The following is a 19,947-nucleotide window of genomic DNA, read 5'->3' on the forward strand; positions in this document are numbered from 1 at the left end:
TCAATAACAACACTATTATAAAGGATGTAAAAATGCAATTCTTCTCCTCACTAAAATTATGCACTTGAACATGTTGGTTTCCATAGACATACAACTTATATCTTATATCTATACCCTTTATGGGAATGGAAACAAGCAACATCAATTACTTTCAGAACTCTGTCCCCACTAAAGGCCACAAAAGTTCAATTGACACTGAATAAACATAATCTCTAGTCTTTTGAGATCTCGAAAGTCACTATTGTGACTGGCCTTTATAGGTTCTCACCCCTGCTGACCAGGGATAAGACAGGGGACCAGACAGATTCTAGAGCCCAGGAAAACATAAAGAATGGGCCAGATTAAAATCTGGAAAAGACATCAGTCATTACATTTAAAAGCTGGGAACAGTCCACATATGGGACAATGCTGTCATTCTCTGTGGATTTCCAAAAAAAAAAAAAAAAGAGTCCATGTTCCTAATAATAATTTGATTCTTTTGAGAGGCCGCAGAGGGGCTTCTGAGCCCTTAAAAAGATGAGAGGGCGCTGCCCAAGTGAGTGTAGGCTAGTAGCGAAAGAACGCTAAGCAGAGCAGAGTTGACTGCACTACATTATTGGTCTGACATGAATAGGGCCCACCAACACTACAGCTGAGCCGGGACCCCTGATAACTCATTCATCCCCTTACAATGTCCCAACCAGTGGCCTGGGATGAACTATCTAACAGCAGCATCCTAAAATATATTGACACACAACCCCCTCCTGGGGGTTCCCATTTATGCCTGCAGCCCAGTCATGCCGTTGGCATTCATACGCTGAGCTTTTGGGAGCAGCAGTTGGGACACCCATTGACACAAATGGCTGGCAAAGTCTATACACTATGGTGGTCCATCAGAATGCATACGAATAAAAAAAAAACTGGATTATGCTAAAGGAGAAACAAATCCATTCCTATATAGATTTGTCAATGGAGAAAAAAAGAGATTTTAGATGTTTTTTTATGAAAGAGAAATTATGGCATGAATGTTTGGAATGGTGTGGCTGCAACCAGGCCCTGTAGGTTGATGCTATCCTAGTATCACCCCAGCACACGACCTGTAGAAAAAGTCTGGCACTACCAGCCCCAGAGGAAGAAGATGTGTGGTGGTTCTCGGGTTGAAGGGCTTCCTGTCACCAACTGACAATAACCTCAGCAACCTTACCCCTTTCACACAGACGGAGGGAGAAACCGACGCACAAAAAAAAGCACAAGGCAATTCACAGGGTGAACAGAAACCCGGCCCAACAGCCTCCGCTGTCCTTGGGCTGAAGGAAATTGTCCCCCTTCCATCCAGCAAACCCACCAAACAAGCCTGTCACCAATGTGAGATACGCATTGTTAGCAGATAGTTGCTATAGGAGGCAACCCCAGCCAGTGTGGGAGATGGCACCAGGAGTGTGAGAACTTTGACACAGTCAGCCAGCCAAGAGGCACCACCCAATAACCATATAAATAGGAGACAATGGGCCTAATAGCAATCAGTGTCCTCCGCCTCCTTTTTATGTCTTGAATTTGCTCCTGTTGGAGAGGGAGAGGAGTCCACCGGGTTGTTACAATGGAGTCTCTGTGCATTTCAATAAACCTGTCTCCCCTCTAAGGAAGAGACAGAGCCCAAATACAAAGCGCTTCTTACGCAATGTGGAATGGCCAAAGAAACAGCAACAACAACAGAAAAAAAATACTCAAGTCACACTTCTGCTCAAACAGTTCTTTTGTGTTGCTCAACCAGAGGCTTTTGATCTCTCAGTTTCAAAGTTAGCTCCTACATATTCACATCATGACTGGATTCCTAGAAATGCACCATAAAACTTTTGGTGTATAATTGTGACAAACATTTTTGTACATTCATATATACTTTTTTCCTAAAGTTGTCAAATAATTTGTACATCAAGGAGCACATTTCACTTCAATGGCAAAGAAAGAAGAGCATATTCTGGTGGGTAGCACTGGAACTGTTTGAAATCAACAGCGTTACATGTACATGTTTTTAGATGCTAAGCTGTCTCTCTTATGTGGAAAGCACCTCACGAATGCAATGTTTTGACTGTATGGTCTGTTTTGATGGCTCATCAATTTAGATATGTTTGTATAAAAGCACATGGCTCTAACACGTAGAGTTAGGATTAACTGAAAACAACTAGATATAATAACTACAGGAGAGGTCATTTGCCACCATTCAGCTATGTGTTTTTAGCAATTTTATTTGTCTTTTTAGACACCTCACCTATGGTGGCAACGTGAACAGCTTGCACGTCATTTCTAAGGCAATAAAAAAATGACACATAATCAGTCAAAAGCACCTGTCAGTGTGATATTTAACACACCTTTGAGGGCTTCTGTTGCCACACATAAAGATGTTTCCACATCAGTGATACCAGATTCCCAAAAGAAACATTAAATTATAACATTACATTAAATGTAATCCTCTGTATCCCTGTATATTTATAAAGTGTAAACCCATCATTGAGGATCTGAAAGCACTGCATTCTGCAGATTGCTCCATTACACACAGAGCTCCGACTGGATATGCATGTAGAACAGACACATAATTATGACTGGTATGATGCATACAAATAAATGTCTCAAAAGACATTACCAGAATATGAAGTATTAGGTGTGCCTGCAGAAGTGCACACATTAAAATGATTCTCTTTCAAGACTAGCGCACTGAACTGTGTGAAAGATTTCTAGACGATTTGGTGCAGCTCGGGTCAAAGTGTTGCTGCTTTACAGGGCGGTGGATGGCCAGGACTCTGAGAGTGGCCTCTGTAGTGTGAGGTTTTTTTTTTTTTTGTGAGGAAGACTTTGAAGTGAGTGTTTTGATGTGCGTGTGCATGTCAGTTCAGAGCCAAGGGCTTTCTCTGACCTAGCAGAAGCAGGTTCTCCACTTCTCCACACAACACTTTACACCACAACCCCATTACCCACTGTGCTTCTGAAACTTTATGGACTGTCCTGATGTAAACATTAGTTAAAAGAAAAGGACTTTTAACTACAAATGGTGTTCTATATAATATATTGCTGTGCCCAACATCAAAGCAGAAATGTACATGTTTACTTTATTGCCCTGTGAAATTAACTGATAATAATTCTAGTTATAATCTGTAAAAATAGGACACTTTGCAATACCTTCTGTGACATACTAAATAGAGACAACCACATTCTTGGATGGCCTGTCATGGAAACACACAGCATAAAAAGTCTCTGCCACACAGCTATCATTTAAAGGCTCTCCCTCCCCTCTAGTCTGCGACAGCTGGGAGAGTCCCAAATACGTAAGCCTTGCGCAGCTCAGCCACCTGTGCTGGTGTCACCTGCAGGTACTGAGGCAGGTCATCAGCCTGCCTCTCCCGAGGGGAGACCCATCATCATGAGCGCGTGACGGCACCTGTGAAGTACTCTTACTTTGTTTGAAGTGCTTGTTTGTATTGTTGGGGCGAACAAAAGAATTTTGCCACCTTTGTGCTTACAAGGGGACATTAGTCAGAGATAGAGAGGGAGAGAGAGAGAGAGGGAGGGAGGGAGAGAGAGAAAGATAGAGAGAGGGAGAGGGAGAGAGAAGATGAGAGCAAGGGTGGCTGCTCACACCAAAGCAAAAGGATGGAGGGAGGGCAGAGGTGTGCGTTCCTTCCCTCAAGGTACAAATGAACAGAATATCCACAGAGCCACTCACCTGACTAATAAGGCCAAACGACAAGGCAAGAGATCACAAGGAGGGTGACTCGCTGTCAACAGTTCAGGTTACACAGTAGAACAAGGGGGGACGCCATGTCTCACTTCACAGACATATGTATCAATACAGCCAAAGATAATCAAGCATCATCAAACAGCTTCCCCCATGAAGGCAAGCACAACAGTTTGCATAGTAGATCACCATGGCGATTAGAACACTGACAGCTGTCATTGCAGTCATTCCAATCTCAATAATGTATTTGAAATTCTGTAATATTTCACTGGTTCTCACACACCACAGTTCTCTGTGAAGTCACTCTGCAAGCTACATGTCTACAATCTCCAGAACAAAACATGCAGAAATGTGACTCCAAAACGAGTAGGAAAATACTTGGAGAGATGATATAACCAGAGTGCTGATGAGCACATTTTGAGAACAATAACGAGATATAACCATATCACCATACAGTATCCTTCACGGACACTTGTGTTGTTATTCGCATTCAGATTTGCTTTCATGCCTTTTTGCCTTTTTCATGCCAGAAGAAGAACCTTTTCATGAGCGTGGTAGACAGTGGCCTGTCGTGTCATTGCCTAGGAGGAGCAGCTCCAGACCCTGAGCCGTAATCACTGCTCCACAGCAAGACCGTACCTACCTGCCCAGATGACACTGATAACGGGCCTGACACAGACAGGTGAGCTGCACTTAGAGAAGCTCGCTTCAGCTGAAGGGAGGGGAGGAAGGGCAGAGGTTGCCTAGAGGTCATACCGACAAGAGGGAAGAGGGGGAAGGGGCAGGGTGTGTGTGTGTGGGGGTCACCATTTCACCTCATGCTGTGTTGGGCAGGCTCTTTCAGTAATGACAATCCTCAGATCCCCCTCGGTCCTAAAATCTTTGGTGTAGTGTAGGAACGAAAATAGCCCAACAGCATTTAGGAGCCCTTTTCCTTACAGTTCCCTACAGTTGAAAATTCTGTTGTCGGTGTGAATACAGTAACTATTGCTAATATTACACATTAAAAAAAGGTTTAAAGTAAATAATGATGAGAGAGTCCTACATTAATATAAACTGTGTGTGCACGTATGTGTATGTGTGTGTGTGGCTGGCTGCGTGTTGGAGGGTGCATCAATTTCAAGGTGGCTAGCAGAGGGAGAGGAGGAGTGGGGTTATCATTAGTGGGGACTGGAGCTGTCCTCCGCTAGTTCCAGTAATTACTTCACAAAGGGTGGTGCCTGCCTTCCCACTGGTTTTCCCACACTGTTGGGCAAGCAGAGAATTCCAAGCCCCCCAGACCTGCAATCTCCTCAGTTTTACCCAGCAAATTACTAAGTAGTCCCATTCTTCACAGCACTGTAATTGCATTTTAGTGCTGTTTTTATTGATGCTGGCCAGGTCGGCCCCCCTCTCATGCTGAGAGGAATGAACCAGCCTTTTAGAGGAGCATGTAGGCTAAATGAATGCTAGCGTTTGTTTAATGAAAACAGGGGGAGACATCTCTTTCTTCTCACTCGCCTACCTGCTGTATGTAGTTACTCAGTTATTACAAGGGTAATTACAAATACATGTTGACACAATTACAAATCTATCAACAACTGGCTTCATTCTTAGTGAAAGTCGTGCCTACAGGGAACAAAATCAACAACAAACAGCTTTATTTGGTAACATGACCAAACCTGTTCATCATTTGTTTATCAGCATTACCTACACAGAAGTAATTTAACTTCAAAAGATTAGGTCTGTGTGATATTGAGCAGTTCACTGAAACCTTATTCATTTGACTATTTGACTATTGCACTCCACACAGCCACTGAAGAGCCAGCAAAAACAGTCAGTTATTCTCCACTCAACAGGCCATGGCACACACGTATTTGGTAATGTTATCTTACAGGATTGCATGCAGGCTTTGAAACAGGAGACAAAATGAACCAAATGCAGTGCAAATAAGTGTCTGTTGCTGATACCATGTTATTCATCCAGACTGTTTTTATTCTGCGCAAACTTGAATGTTTTTAAAAGATGCAGCATGAAGTAAATATATATAAAGCCCTAATGATTAATTCGGTTTATTTGATGAAAGTTCACAATTGGCTTCCTCTGTTTTGCAAATGAACTTAAAATGTCCCCACTCAAGTGCTCTTTCCCACCCAAACACAATATTTCTCTATGTCCTCTTGTAGAATTCATTAGTATCTATGTCCACGTAAAATTGGTCCAGATCCGCTCACTAAACATCTCATTACTGGATTTAAAGACACTCGGTTGCATTCTTGGCTCCATCAAGCTGTTCTTCATGTCTTAGATATAGTTGCTTTCTTTTCACTGAGCCCACAAATTCTCAACGTTCCTCTGCCGGACAACCACACAGTTGCTGTTTGAGATGAGAAAAGGAGAGAAGGAGAAAAAGAAGGAAAATGGCCTCGGGATTAGTGGATCTGAACAGGATAAAAGGATAATGGATTCTTGGTGTGATCCAGTTTAGTTTGAAAGATGGAGGGTCTTAACCAGGATTGGAGACTTCACACTGCTTTGTGCCATTATTTCCATCCAATGGCATTTGTTCTGAATTGCTAGATTTTGGTGGTCCCACAATTGCTGACAACCATAATATAAAATCACACACGTTCACCAGGAACACAAACACACACACACACACACACACACACACACACACACACACACACACACACACACACACACACACACACACACACACACACAGGCGCCCTCCCTCACACAAACCCAATGTGTCATCATGAAGAGTTCTTTCTTAGTAGGCCTCATACAGAGAGCATTGTGCCTACACTTTAGTCTATCATAGAATTAGCCTTGGTTGTCATTTGGGCAAATGTAGCAATGGTCCAATCAATGCAAAGGGCTCAGTGATCATCACAAAGAGGAGGTCTCCATGACAGAACCATCCTCTGTAATTACGACGGTCCTCCTTTCCATTCATCTTCCACATAATCTGTAAATCCCACTTTCACTAGTATCTCCGACACCTGTCGTGACATCAGGAGTGTCAGCCGGCCTGTCAGCGAGGTTCAGCAAAGCGAAAAGACAAGCTCCCCAAGCTACCGCTGCCGCTGCCACCACCACCACCGAGTGCATCAGCCAGAAAAAGGAGAGGCCACAGCAGCCCTGGCAGCTACTGAGGTATTTTATTTTGCCCTGAGGTAGACAGGTGCGCTTAAAAACAACACCGGGAAATATGCGCAAGGCCTCCGCAACAGAGGCTCAGATGTTGGATTAGAGACAAAACACTAATTTCAAGTGACACTGAGAGATCACTGGGACTCATCAATTACAAGAAGTTTGTTGGATTGAAAGGGTAAGGAACAAAATAAGCATTTGAGTTTATGTAATCATCATGTGACATTTAGGTTTAGTGCTCATGTAGAATGTGGGTTTACGTTCCCTCTCAAGGAGTTTACTTCCAGGTCAACAGCTCTAACCACAGACTGAACAATAGGAGTCGAGCGGAAATCTTATGCCAAAAAGGAACGATTAGTATCCTGTTCAAACCTTGTGGATAGAGGTGTCACTCACTAAGTAATAGTTCCTGGAGAGGAGTCAACTTCAGAACTAAAACAGCACCCACACCCAGACCACCGGGATCTGTCCCAATGACAGGTCCGAATGAAAGCATCATCAGTGCCCCTGCTCGCTCTCTCTCTCGCTCTCTCTCTCTCTCTCTCTCTCTCTCTCTCTCTCTCTCTCTCTCTCTCTCTCTCTCTCTCAAATCCCACATGGGGGAATCCAGAAGCAGCCTGTCAGTCTCCTGGACGCTTCAACTGTGACTGGAAATAAATAAATGGAATGAGGGTGGGCTACAAATCACCTACCATCAAAGTGACAATGGAGGCCACCATGCCAAGTGGAGAGGCCTTTGATTTCCGCCGGTCTAATCAGAGCCAGGCCTCCGCAGAGTCTGCTGCAGCAGGCTGTAAATACCAGGCCATTAGGCAGCCCAGGGACGGGATACGATTGCACTCTCCTTGGCTCCAATGAGTTTGTTTAATCAAGGTATAAACATGGCTGAGGCACGCAAATCCACTATTTAGTGCCTTTGTCAGGGCACACAGTATGTGGAATGTGCAAAGGGGTATATTTCTTAATAGTATATTTATCGAGTGTGTTGTATCTCTGTGAATTCATTGTGAGATTTCTGTCTAGCTGGTCATGGAGAACTAGCATCATGCCCAAATTTCCATATTACTGTTGGAATGATACTTTTTGTTATGCACTTACAAAACGACGATCTGGTTAAATAGTAAAACATAATAAATAAATAAAAATCCAAAGTGAAACTTACAAACTTACAACCTTCAACCTACAATCACTGTTCAGCAGTCAGTCAGCCATATCTGACATTTAGGTACAAAAAATAGGTACTATTATTTATTGCATAACCCATCTCATAGCAAAATGAAAAGCATATCTTAAGGAAAAGCAACCCCTAATATTTTAGATCTACTACTTTTCTAATGTAGAACAATTTTGTTATTTGGAGATAGTATCACAATTAAGAATACAGAACAGCCCTTCTTAGGGCTGATGGATTTGGGGTAGTTATTTAATTGGAATTTTTCTGACTGATATTGAGAATGTGATTTGATTTTTGATATAAGTTAATAAAAAATGACGTTAGTCCGCACACTGAAAACTCCTTATAAAAAAGATTTTAATCACCACATGTGACGTTTCGGGCTGAATGCCCTTCTTCAGACATGAAGACAGCAAGAAGACAAGGCACATACACACCAATCAAAAAGTCACCTGACAAATCACCTGTTACAGGTTATTATCTTAAAGTGCAAAGTGTCCATTAAAGTGCACAGTGTCCATTAAAGTGCAAGTGCAGACAAAGTCACATGACAATACTGTGTACTGTACATAGTGCCACAGACAATCTTAAAGTGGTGATAAACTACAGGCACAGTTAAGCAAAAAAGCCACAGCTTATATCACAGTAACATGACCTAGTTTAAGAAGTCACAGTAACATGGCCTATCTTAACAGAGTAATAAAATACGTCCAGATACGTAAAAATAAGTCCAGAAGAGCAAAAAACAAGCAAACAGGCCACAGCTTATACATCACAGTGATGTGACCTAGCTTAGGAAATCACAGTAACAGCTTGAGAGAGCAATGATCTGATACACTTAGACACAATCAATGACATACAAACAATAAAGTACAGAGAGTATCTGATAAATATTAGGCCTAGTTGAGCCTACAAAAAAGGTCGCAGATCAAATTCCTCATTCATTCCTTTGGGGGCTAGAGTGTCAAGCGTATATATCCAGAAGGCCTCCCTTTTTAGTAGTAGCGTATTGATGTCACCCCCCCTAGTGGGTGATTTGACTACTTCGATTCCCCAGTAGCGAAGTGTGGACAGATTGTGGGAGTTGAGGGTGAAATGAACTTCTACAGGGCTTTTGCAGTCATGATTTCTTATGTTGGATCTATGTTCAGATATTCTGATTTTCAATGGCCGCGAGTGGTCTTGCCATATCTCAGGTCAAGATTCACTATATGATACATTTAAAACATGCGATGAAGCATTAGGCTACCAATAAGATATCATAGAAATATGAACTACTCACACCCATTCACACACACATACACCGATGGCTGAGGCTGCCATGCAATGCATCAACCTGCACATTGGATCCAAGGATGAAAATGGAAATATACAAATTACATCTAATAGCTTATATCTGATTAGCTTGCATGCGGAGCATGGTACCTCTGATTGATGAGCATGACTGTCTGTCACATAAGGACAACATGAATTTAAAAATGCATATTGATACTCCTCATCCCCATACTCCGCCTAGAAAATTCTGCGTTCCAAGAGGCATGCCAGGAAGTTCATGATCTGACTACATGGTCCACATGGAGAATTAGCGTGGGGCGAAGCCCATTTCCTTATGTGACCAAGGACGGATGCAAAATGTTATGTAAATCCCCTTAACGACCTTTTCAGGCCACCAACAATCGCTACACTAAAGTGATTGGCAGCCGACACCGTGGGGTTCATTTATCCGGTGCCCCAACCCGTCTCGCTCCACATCGCCCCCTGCTGAGAGAGGCGTGGGGTAAAGTGCCCAGCGACTCTGTTTGCCAATGGGTAGAGCCAGCATGGACCCTCTCATGGCAGCCACAGGGGTTGTCGTCATAATGTTCCGTTTGTTTCCTGCCCCGCACCACCTCAGAACTTGGCCCTGGGCATCTTCGGGCAGATCGGGTGCCGAAGGGGAGGCGTCCACGCCTGTCCCTCTGGTTTCCCATGCGGCCCGGCCTCCCCTGGGCCCATTGTGCTCTTCACAGACGCACTGTTGTCTCGAGTGCCCCTCCTGGTGCTCACAATGGAAGCGCATGATATGGGCATTGCCATTGTTCGGCTCAGGATTGTTATGATGGATGCCCCTCGCCTTCTGAGGAGGGTTTGCTATGGATCCACACTCCACTTACCATTGGCCTCGCCTCAGAAGGGCCATCTTTTGCTTATGAGGCCATAATATCCTTTTGACAAGCACAAGCAGACACACACACACACACACACACACACACACACACACACACACAGGACCCTCACGCCAAGAGCCCGCTGTTCTCAAGCCCCTCACTGGGAGGTTTTCTCATTTCTAAGCTACATCTCCAGGGGGGGTGCTCTGGTTCCCTACTGAGCTGCAAGCCCCACTTCCTACTGCGAGGCCTGTTTTGTCCCTTGGCGGTCTTCCTCCATTCAAGTTCACCCTGACCAGCCTAACTCCCCAGTGAGGCCACGAGAGAAATCCAAGGATTTTCCTCCATTTGTCTTTGGATGACCAGACGAATAAGTAACTGTGAGATTGATGACTTACACCACAGTTCTGTGCCAGCTCATTTGAATAGATGCTGATTCTCATATCTATTCTTAGGCACTTTCTAAGGCAGTGATTTCACTTGCTTGCTTGATATGAAACATGATCTCAAAGAGAGACTTGTGAATGTGTGTGTATGTGTGTGTGTGTGTGTGTGTGTGTGTGTGTGCATGATTGCTATCTCTCTCTGTGTGTGTGTGTGTGTGTGTGTGTGTGTGTGTATAAATGTGTGTGTGTGTGTGTGTGTGTGTGTGTGTGTGTGTGTCTGTGTGTGTGTGTCTGTGTGTGTTTGTGTGTGTTATTTGGGGGGTATTTCTGTAGATGCTCTCCTCTGTTGTAAGACCTACATGGGCAGACCTGTATCATTAGGTTTTACAGAGGACAAGGAACAGTCATTGATGTGAAGAATTGGATTACTAAATACCACAGCTCGAGACTTACAGCTGCCATGGACAGAATCTACGCCTGATTACAGGCCATGGTATGTGGACTTGACTGATGGTTATCAACTGTGCAAATGATTGTATGACTTTGGCACCAAGGCATCCATTACATTATTGATTGATTGCATAATGGCTGCTAGTTAGTAATACAAAAATGCATTTTAGATTTTCCTACATGTATTTATTTTATATTTGTTATATGCATACCGGTAATCAATAAATTTGTTGGTATGGCACACAGTGAATAGTGATGGTATTACTTCTAGAACAAATACTTACAGGCTGAAATTAAACAACTTGAAGAATTTGAAACTTTACAACTAATGCTGTCTCTTCTTGATAACTGAGGCTAGGTTGGCAGGTGAACAAAAATGATGATAAAATGGAACATGCAACAAAGTTGAAAGCATGCCATGCAGGTGTGCCTCTGCAGTGGTCTGCAATTGTATTTTCCAACTTCATGAGCCATGTAACTGACTGTCTTATGGAAACACATTCTCTTTTTTTAAGTTCTTTACTGAATCAGTACAGCTTCAATGTACGAGCTTGTAAGATCATAATTAGTAAGATACCAGAGCTGTCCACATGGAAGTAAATTATTTTAGATTAGATTTAGTATTAGATTTTGAGAGAGGATTCAGTGCAATTCCACAGGCTAATAAGTAGACTCATACAAATATAAGTAATGCTTAAAGTTTGTACTTCTCAGGTGTTACTGCACCAACAACAACAAACTGCTAATCACTGTGTGATATGAGGCCACTATAACTTCCACCAGACCAGGTTTTAACATGAGGCTTTTGCACATGTTTCACGACTGAACAAAAGTATTGTTGTTTACGTGTAAGGGTATTTTCAAGAAATCACCCAAATATATGCAGGATGTTTGCATGTCCTTTGGATAGTCCACTTAGTATTCCATCAGTTTTCTTTATGGTTTTCTTGATTTGTGAAAATGCTGTTAAATTAAAGGTTCCTTATATTCTATCAGTTTGTTTTCAAGATCACTACTGTAACGGTCATGGTCCAAGATCCATAATTCAGATCTACTATATTTCAACTGAATATGACCAGATATATTTTCTCATTGATGTGATAGATCAGGAGTGGCTAACCAGTCCAGCCTGAAGAGCCAAAAAACATTCCACACTACTCACACACTACATCAGCAACAGTGAGTTATAGGCCTACGCCTAATAACATAATAACAGGGTTACAGTTTAAATAGCTCTTCTCTTTTTCATTAAAACTGAATGCTACAAATGATCATTTTCAGGAATGAGTAACAAGTAACAAAAATATCTGAAATACATCACAAATCCCCCCTCAGTCAATGACTTATTAGCATGACCAATGCTCCAATGTAAGAACTGGTGCCAATGTGACCTTTGAGGGTGTCGAGTGTTCCGTTAATTTTCTAAAAAGAAAATGAACAAAAAGACAACGAATCTGCTTCTCTGACAGACGTTTTAAAAAGCCTACCTTTACCTTGTACTTGCAAAGGTCATTGCCTTTGGGTAAACTCTTTTTCAGGTTTGAAGCTTTATAGGTCAGTTAAGTCATGGCATACCAAGTACCAAACTAACGTGTAGAACACGTTTTTTATACGGTGTTATTACAAAAAGACAAATCCTCCTTTTAAATGTCCTTCTATCTGCGCTTAGCTACGTTTTCCTGATTGCAACAGTAGCAGTAAACCAGGCAGACAAATATGCGTCTGCTTATGTTTCTTTTGAGGCTAGATTGATATCCATCGCATGACGGTAAAATTATTTTAATTACTGTAAAAATAATGAAATGCATTTTGATTTATCAGAAATATATTTCAAAAATAAAAAACCTCTTAAGTCCAAGGAGAAGTGAGAACATCAGGAGGATGCACAAGAGGAGGCAAAGAGCCATATGTGGCTTGCGAGCCACAGGGTCGCCATCCCTGTGATAGATCATTAGGTTCCATCTCATTACTTATTAATATCAAAAAGAGAACATAATTGTGCCGCAAAACTGCATGGTACTAGAAAAAAACTATTATTCAACTACACAAATGATTTATTCAATCTGACATGTCAAAATTTGATGTTGGATGTTATGTGCCTCTTTGGCCTATGGGAGGCGACAGGTCACCTCTAGTCAACAAGGTGAAACTCAAAAGTCTATCCACAATGTTAATATTCCACTTTTAGTCTGGATTTGGTGCTTTGAATCCGCTTTCTAAAGGTCGCGTTCGATGGATTAGAGTTCTGTTTTGGAAATCCTACTCCACATCTGATGAGCCCTCATTTCTCATGACACTATAGTTTTAGGATTTTGTAATTCTCTATTCAGTCCCATGTAGCAAACTACAAAATCATAGCACAAAAATTAAACCAAAAATGGAAATAAGATGAACACAACAAGACCTCTTCTTAACTGCACCCATTGTCATGAGTATTCTCAGGCTATAGCTGACCAAATTAAAGTGCCATTGCGGGTTTGTTATGTAAACACAGTCATGTCAACAGCCGTGTTTTTCAACTGGATAAAGTACATATCAGTCTCAAATAATTACAGGTTTAAATTGCTACAAGGACATGGTTGGCAAAGGCATCAACTGTAGCCATAAGATACAGAAAATATACCACTTGTGATTTGACCTTCATCCTCAATTGGTGGTGTATAGGCAAGGCAGGATTAATAATGCTAAAACTGATCATGCCTCAGATTCAGATCCTGTAATGTAAACACAAATGACCATGCAAACACAATCAACAGTGACCCTTCTGTTATATTTCCACACACACACAAAAATAATAATAATATTTTGAGTAATTGCATTGTAGTGCAGGTACTGAGAAAGATAAGAACCTTATAGGCTACAATACATACTGTCCTTTAAATAGGCCTAATGGTCAATGAACAATTGCAAATGAGCCATCAGGAATAGGCAAGACTTACCAGGAAGTTGACAAATCAAAGGACTGTATGTTCTGAGGAGGAAAATAACATATATTTATGTATTATATTTATTTTTTCCAAAAATGTCTGCTTGACGCTTTTAATCAAAATTACACTGTATTCTAACCAGAAGGGTGAAATTTGTGCACCTCTGTCACAGTAAGACTTTGCATCAGTTAACACCTGGCTTCTCAGCATACAAGGCCACTGTGTGCGAGTTTGGTCTGAGGGTGTGATTCCTGTGCCAGGGGAGACTCAAGGTTGGGTCGGTGGCCTCCACCCCCAGAATGGCAACAGCTGCTTTCCTTAGACCGTGAGAATACATCATAAAAAGCCAACTATCTGAGAGATCCATGTCCCTTGCCCTCAATTTATTCTGATGGTGTGGTCCACCAACATGAATATGTGCCTTTGTATGCAAAGAAGGAATAGCAGCAATATCATGTCCAAGCAGTTCATTAAACCACTAAAAGCACCTGGCAAGACCCACAAGGCAAGACCCGTCATGCAAAGAGACAAGGTGGTTGTGAAATGACAGGCTCAATTCATAACCAATTCAAGTTTGAATGAAAGATTCAAACATCTATGGCAGGTGCTGTTGTTTCACTGACTTGTTGTGCTTGACACTCAGTCAGTAGACCTCTTAGCCAACTGTAACTTGTGTGTTGTGCTTGACACTCAGTCAGTAGACCTCTTAGCCAACTGTAACTTGTGTGTGAGCTGAAACCTTCCATCAAGCTTAGGCCATACCTCCATCAGCATTGGAGTAGTCTGCAGTGCCCACCCAGACCCTACTCCATACCTCCATCAGCATTGGAGTAGTCTGCAGTGCCCACCCAGACCCTACTCATTGACGGATTATGAACTTTTGGGCCCCTGCCTAGATGTATTAATCCTGATTTGTTGATATTGAGGCAATGATTCCATGCAAATGCTTGGGTTTCAGGACCTCTTGGGCCCCTCGGTAGGCCCGTGCAGTAATCCATCCCTGACCCTGCTGTAGCTGAACCTGGAAATAAAGTAAAATTATCCCATCTTAAATAGGCGTCCTAAGTCAAAACATATTTGAAATGAAAAAAAAAAAAAAAAAAAAAAACTTTAGTGTAGTCTGGCGTGAGCACATACAGCTTAAGCTGATGCATGTTGCATTTGCATCCTTAGGCTACTCTACCGATAAGTGGAGCAGCCAACCCTAATGCATGAAGCTGGATATGAGAATTGGTCCTCCACCCCACAGAGGTAGCCTACTAGTGATGCTCTTATGCTTAACTGCTTACGGACGTGTTGACGTGGCCGACAAATCGCCATTTTGAGGAAGGGAACGCCTTGAAATCCGTTCAAACAGGGGAAACAAGCAAATAGTAAGAGAAGAAATTATTTGTAAAATAATTTACAGTGGTTTTGTTGTAGCTGATACACCATTTTAGAAATGTATATACTAATGGATATGAAGAGTCTTAGCTTGGTATTTACTAGCCTAGCCTACTTGGCGTTAAGCTCGCGACTCGTGACACTCGACTGAGATTTGTTGTCTGCAAGCGGTCAGTAAACTAGTTATGCTAGCGCGCTAGCTAACTCTTTGACAATGTCGAAAAGGCTACATTTAGGAACCAATGTCTGTCACTGCGTATTCATTTTCAGTATTGATTAATCGGATTTGGTCATCAGCTATATGTATTATGACCTCAATACACTGGCTAACGATAGTTAACCTGCTCTGCTATAAAGATTCAGTGGCAACATTGTCCCGCAAGCGCAAACGATGTTGCTACCTCTCGTTAACGTTACCTTGCTAGCTTAAAGATGAGAATGTTTTGGTCGCTGACGCTGACAGCAACATAGTCGCACTGAAATATGAAACATTCAAGGTGTAACGTTTGCGGTATTTGGTATCAAGCACCTTGCATTCATAACGTTAAAAGTAATAGCAAGCTAAAGTTAAGCTGCTGATGACTGAACTCTTTCAAGGCTGCAATGGTTGTTTGGATAAAACAAAAATAAGTAGACAAACGGATTAAGATAGCTTGTCCTCATTGTTTTCGTTTGTTGGTGTGAATTTACAAGTAATTTAACTCCACGCAAATCTCTTACACTCTGGCCAGATAACAATAGCTAACGTCAACAGATCTGACAAACTGTAACAAGTCGAGCAGCGAGGTCATGCAAATTCACGAGTTGTAGCAGAGTAGGCCTAGGCTATGTGTAAAAACATTGCGGAGATGTTAATTTCCCCTCACCTTATGCTACCTCACGATTAATGGGGTGGGTAAGGCGCTCCTGAAATTGGGGGATTTAAATGATTAATTTATGTCTCTCCATTTGGCAGATTTCCGAGGAACAATTCCATCCTTCAACCTGAACCATGGGTAACCTCTTTGCTAACTTGTTCAAAGTTTTTGGCAAAAAGGAGATGCGAATTCTCATGGTTGGTCTTGATGCTGCTGGCAAAACGACTATTTTGTACAAGCTCAAACTTGGTGAAATTGTTACCACTATTCCAACTATCGGTGAGTCACTTGGAATTATAAGTAGCCTATTGAAACAGTAGATTGTTATTATATAAGTATCTTTTGATCCCGTAAGGTAAATTTGGTCTCTGCATTTATCCCAATCTGTGAATTAGTGAAACACACTCAGCACACAGTGAACAGAAGCACACACTAATCCCGACGCAGTGAGCTGCCTACCACAACAGCGGCGCTTGGGGAGCAGTGAGGGGTTAGGTGCCTTGCTCAAGGGCACTTAAGCCGTTTCTACTGGTCGGGGTTCGAACCGGCAACCCTCCCTTTAGAAGTCCAAAGCGCTAACTAGTAGGCCACAGCTGCCCCTAATCATTATTTGCACGCATAAGTATATATACTCTTTTGATCCCATGAGGGAAATTTGGTCTCTGCATTTATCCCAATCCGTGAATTAGTGAAACAGACTCAGCACTCCGTGAACACACAGTGAGGTGAAGCACACTAATCCCGGCACAGTGAGCTGCCTGCTACAACAGTGGCGCTCGGGGAGCAGTGAGGGGTTAGGTGCCTTGCTCAAGGGCACTTCAGCTGTTCCTACTGGTCAGTGTTTGAACCGGCAACTCTCCGGTTACAGGTCCGAAGCGCTTACCAGTAGGCCACGGCTGCCCCCAACGTGTATGACCTTCAATAAAGTTTACCTCAAAGCTAATGAAACCATCTATGTAAAGTGCACAGGCAGAACAATGATGAAGGCCAGAGTTTCCCACTCCTGTAAAATAACTAATACTCTCTAGTGTGTAATTGTACCGTTTTCTCTGCCCAACAGGCTTCAATGTAGAAACTGTGGAATACAAGAACATAAGTTTCACAGTTTGGGATGTGGGTGGTCAAGATAAAATTCGACCGTTGTGGCGCCATTATTTCCAGAACACACAGGGTAAGCTTTGCCAACACTTTTTATGTTTTTTTGTTTTGTTTGTTTGTTTTCAGGAGAAAAGTTCAGATGACTGTATCATATACTTCTCTCATCAGGTCTCATCTTCGTTGTGGACAGTAATGATAGAGAGCGTGTCAACGAAGCCCGAGAGGAACTTATGAGAATGTTAGCTGAGGATGAGCTCAGAGAAGCAGTTTTATTAGTATTCGCCAACAAACAGGTATCTGATTCCCACCTCTTTGCACTGTATTCATCTCGAAAGAATGATATGTTCTGTGACATTCTGTTCTGTGCTGCTAGCTTGTTTGAGACAACTGTGCCTTTTTCCTCAGGACCTCCCTAATGCCATGAACGCTGCTGAGATCACGGATAAGCTGGGACTGCACTCCTTGCGCCACAGAAACTGGTACATCCAGGCAACTTGTGCCACCAGTGGTGATGGCCTGTATGAAGGACTAGATTGGCTTTCCAATCAGCTGCGGAACCAGAAATGATGACCGCATGTCCCATCTCTCCGTTGCTCTGTCTCCTCTCCATCGCTTTTACTCCTCGTGTTGAAAATCAAGCTACTTTGGGGTTGAAAACATAAGGGTGGCGGATGCCGCCCTCATCTCATGTCTGGTCACAGCAATATTTTACTAGTGGGAGGATAAACGAGTTGTAGCCATCAGGTCTCTTATTTAATGTAAATAGTCTTGTTTTGGTATGGGGCTGCCTGATGCACTCTTATGCAATATGTAACGTACTCAATATTTCCTTACGATGTTATTTAATAACCCTTTAACAGGCGTTTGATGGAACATGTTTAGGGAGTGAAAAAGGGAGAACAGGAGCAACCTCTAAAGGAATCAGTCTTCTTAAGCACTCCTGTCTCAGTTAGTAGATGCCTTTATGGATAAAATCTCCTCTAACACTTGTGTAAGATTGCACATGTACTGAAAAGTGGGGGAGCAGTTCTAATCATTAAAACTAAATGCCAGATGCCAGTGGATACTGTACAGATACACTACCTGCTACCTTTCCTTTCCTTAATTAATGACTATCATATAAAATGAATGAATTATGAAACAGTTGTTGATACCATAGTTACACTGTATCCTATTGAAAGCAAATGGTCTGTTAATGATCCAGCTTCAAACAGGACTTCTAGTCAGAACCTATCAGTTGTTGAGCTTTATCTGTCATTGGATGCTATTGAAAGGTGTTTTGGAGCGATTTCTATGCATTTTACGTGTGGGCTGTCAAGGTTGGGTGTGATGGCCTTTGCTTTCACCTGCTTTCGTGTAGGAGAACATCATTGTGTCTCAGGTTAATCATGTTCTGCCTTGTTTAAGAACCTGAATGAGCAAAACCGCATGGTAGTGATGGAATGAGTGAGGCTCCGATTGTTTACATTTTTGGCCTACTCAATGCACATCACCCTTGATAACTGGTGCCTAAGGCTTATGGGGGCCCTGTAAGATTAGTTGGTAAACACGTCACTGTCATTGAGCATTGCAATGAAATAACTTCTCATACATGTTGTTCAGTGTGATCTGAGTTCTCCAGGCCTCCATGGCTCTCCTCATGCCTTCTCTCATGTCAAAATCAGCACATGGCCCTCCATTGAATGTGGCATGTTTATAGCAATATGAAATCTATCAGATTTATTCTACACATACAGTGCCAGGGTGTACTTGTTAAGCTACTGGCTATGGTCTCCAAGTCAACTGTTAAAGTGTACTGTTTGATAGCTTTAGATACCTATTGAATGATTTACCACCTTACTATACAAGATCGTGTGATACGGAAAACTTGAAGCAACAAATCTATTTGTGTTATTTTGGTTTGCTTTAAAGTGCTTGACTTGGAGTTCAAAACGGTGTTAATCTTGTAGATTGGTTATTAGTGTGATTCCTTAACATGAATGTTTTATTTTTTACATGTCAATTTTTCTCAGCTTTGATTTTGACAGAAAAGCACTGTAATTAAAGCAGTTAGAAGAATGGTGTGCTGCTGGTGTTTTAAGGATGTTGCCATGTTTCTTTTTTATTTCCATGCAACTTTCTATATTAGTTTAAACCACTAGTTTACATTCAGCTGGCTCCTGTGGTTCATAGCTACCTGAACTTAGAGCCACTTTTGAAATAGGCAGACAGAAGACATGCATTGCTCATTAACTGATTGATCATTATCAATAGATAGTCATCAATGAAATATTTGATTTATTATTAGTTTTTTTTAATGGTCAGATCCTTTAAGAAGGTTAGGTCCCTAAGACTAAGGTTAACTTTCTCATTTAAAATCACTATGAAAAAAATGGTATGGCGCAAGCATTATTTTAGCTGGAGGGGATAGATTCCAGTACAATAAATTCACAAAGCAACACAATGAATGGAAGTAGTGTCTCACAATGTGATACAATGTTTTTAAAAATATTATTATTAACTGTAATATTGTCTTTTGTGCTGAAGACAGATTAACCTGAAAAAAACTAAATGACTATGCTAATGGTGGCAAAGAACAGTCAGTTCACTTGGAATAAACAAGATATCATTAGTCAAAGAGCAATCTCAATGGTGTCACTGAGCCATTTTAGAATGGCCTGGTTGAAAATAATCCAAAGATC

General features: G+C 41.9%; 1 protein-coding gene across 2 annotated transcripts; it reads left to right on the top strand.

Moving 5' to 3' along the window:
• The first annotated feature begins 15,165 nt into the window (after positions 1 to 15,165).
• On the top strand, positions 15,166 to 19,346 carry arf1 (ADP-ribosylation factor 1). Of its 2 annotated transcripts, none has more exons than XM_048263234.1 (5): positions 15,166 to 15,301; positions 16,267 to 16,447; positions 17,229 to 17,339; positions 17,435 to 17,559; positions 17,672 to 19,346. In XM_048263234.1, exons 2-5 carry the CDS (start codon positions 16,303 to 16,305, stop codon positions 17,831 to 17,833), a joined length of 543 nt encoding a protein of 180 aa, XP_048119191.1. In that variant the 5' UTR covers positions 15,166 to 15,301; positions 16,267 to 16,302; the 3' UTR covers positions 17,834 to 19,346. The 2 variants fall into 2 exon arrangements, with proteins under 2 accessions (XP_048119191.1, XP_048119200.1); XM_048263243.1 differs by lacking the exon at positions 15,166 to 15,301 and adding an exon at positions 15,332 to 15,481.
• Positions 19,347 to 19,947: the final 601 nt, after the last annotated feature.

This window comes from Alosa alosa, chromosome 1 (genome assembly GCF_017589495.1).
Source record: "Alosa alosa isolate M-15738 ecotype Scorff River chromosome 1, AALO_Geno_1.1, whole genome shotgun sequence".
NCBI classification, from domain to species: domain Eukaryota; kingdom Metazoa; phylum Chordata; class Actinopteri; order Clupeiformes; family Clupeidae; genus Alosa; species Alosa alosa.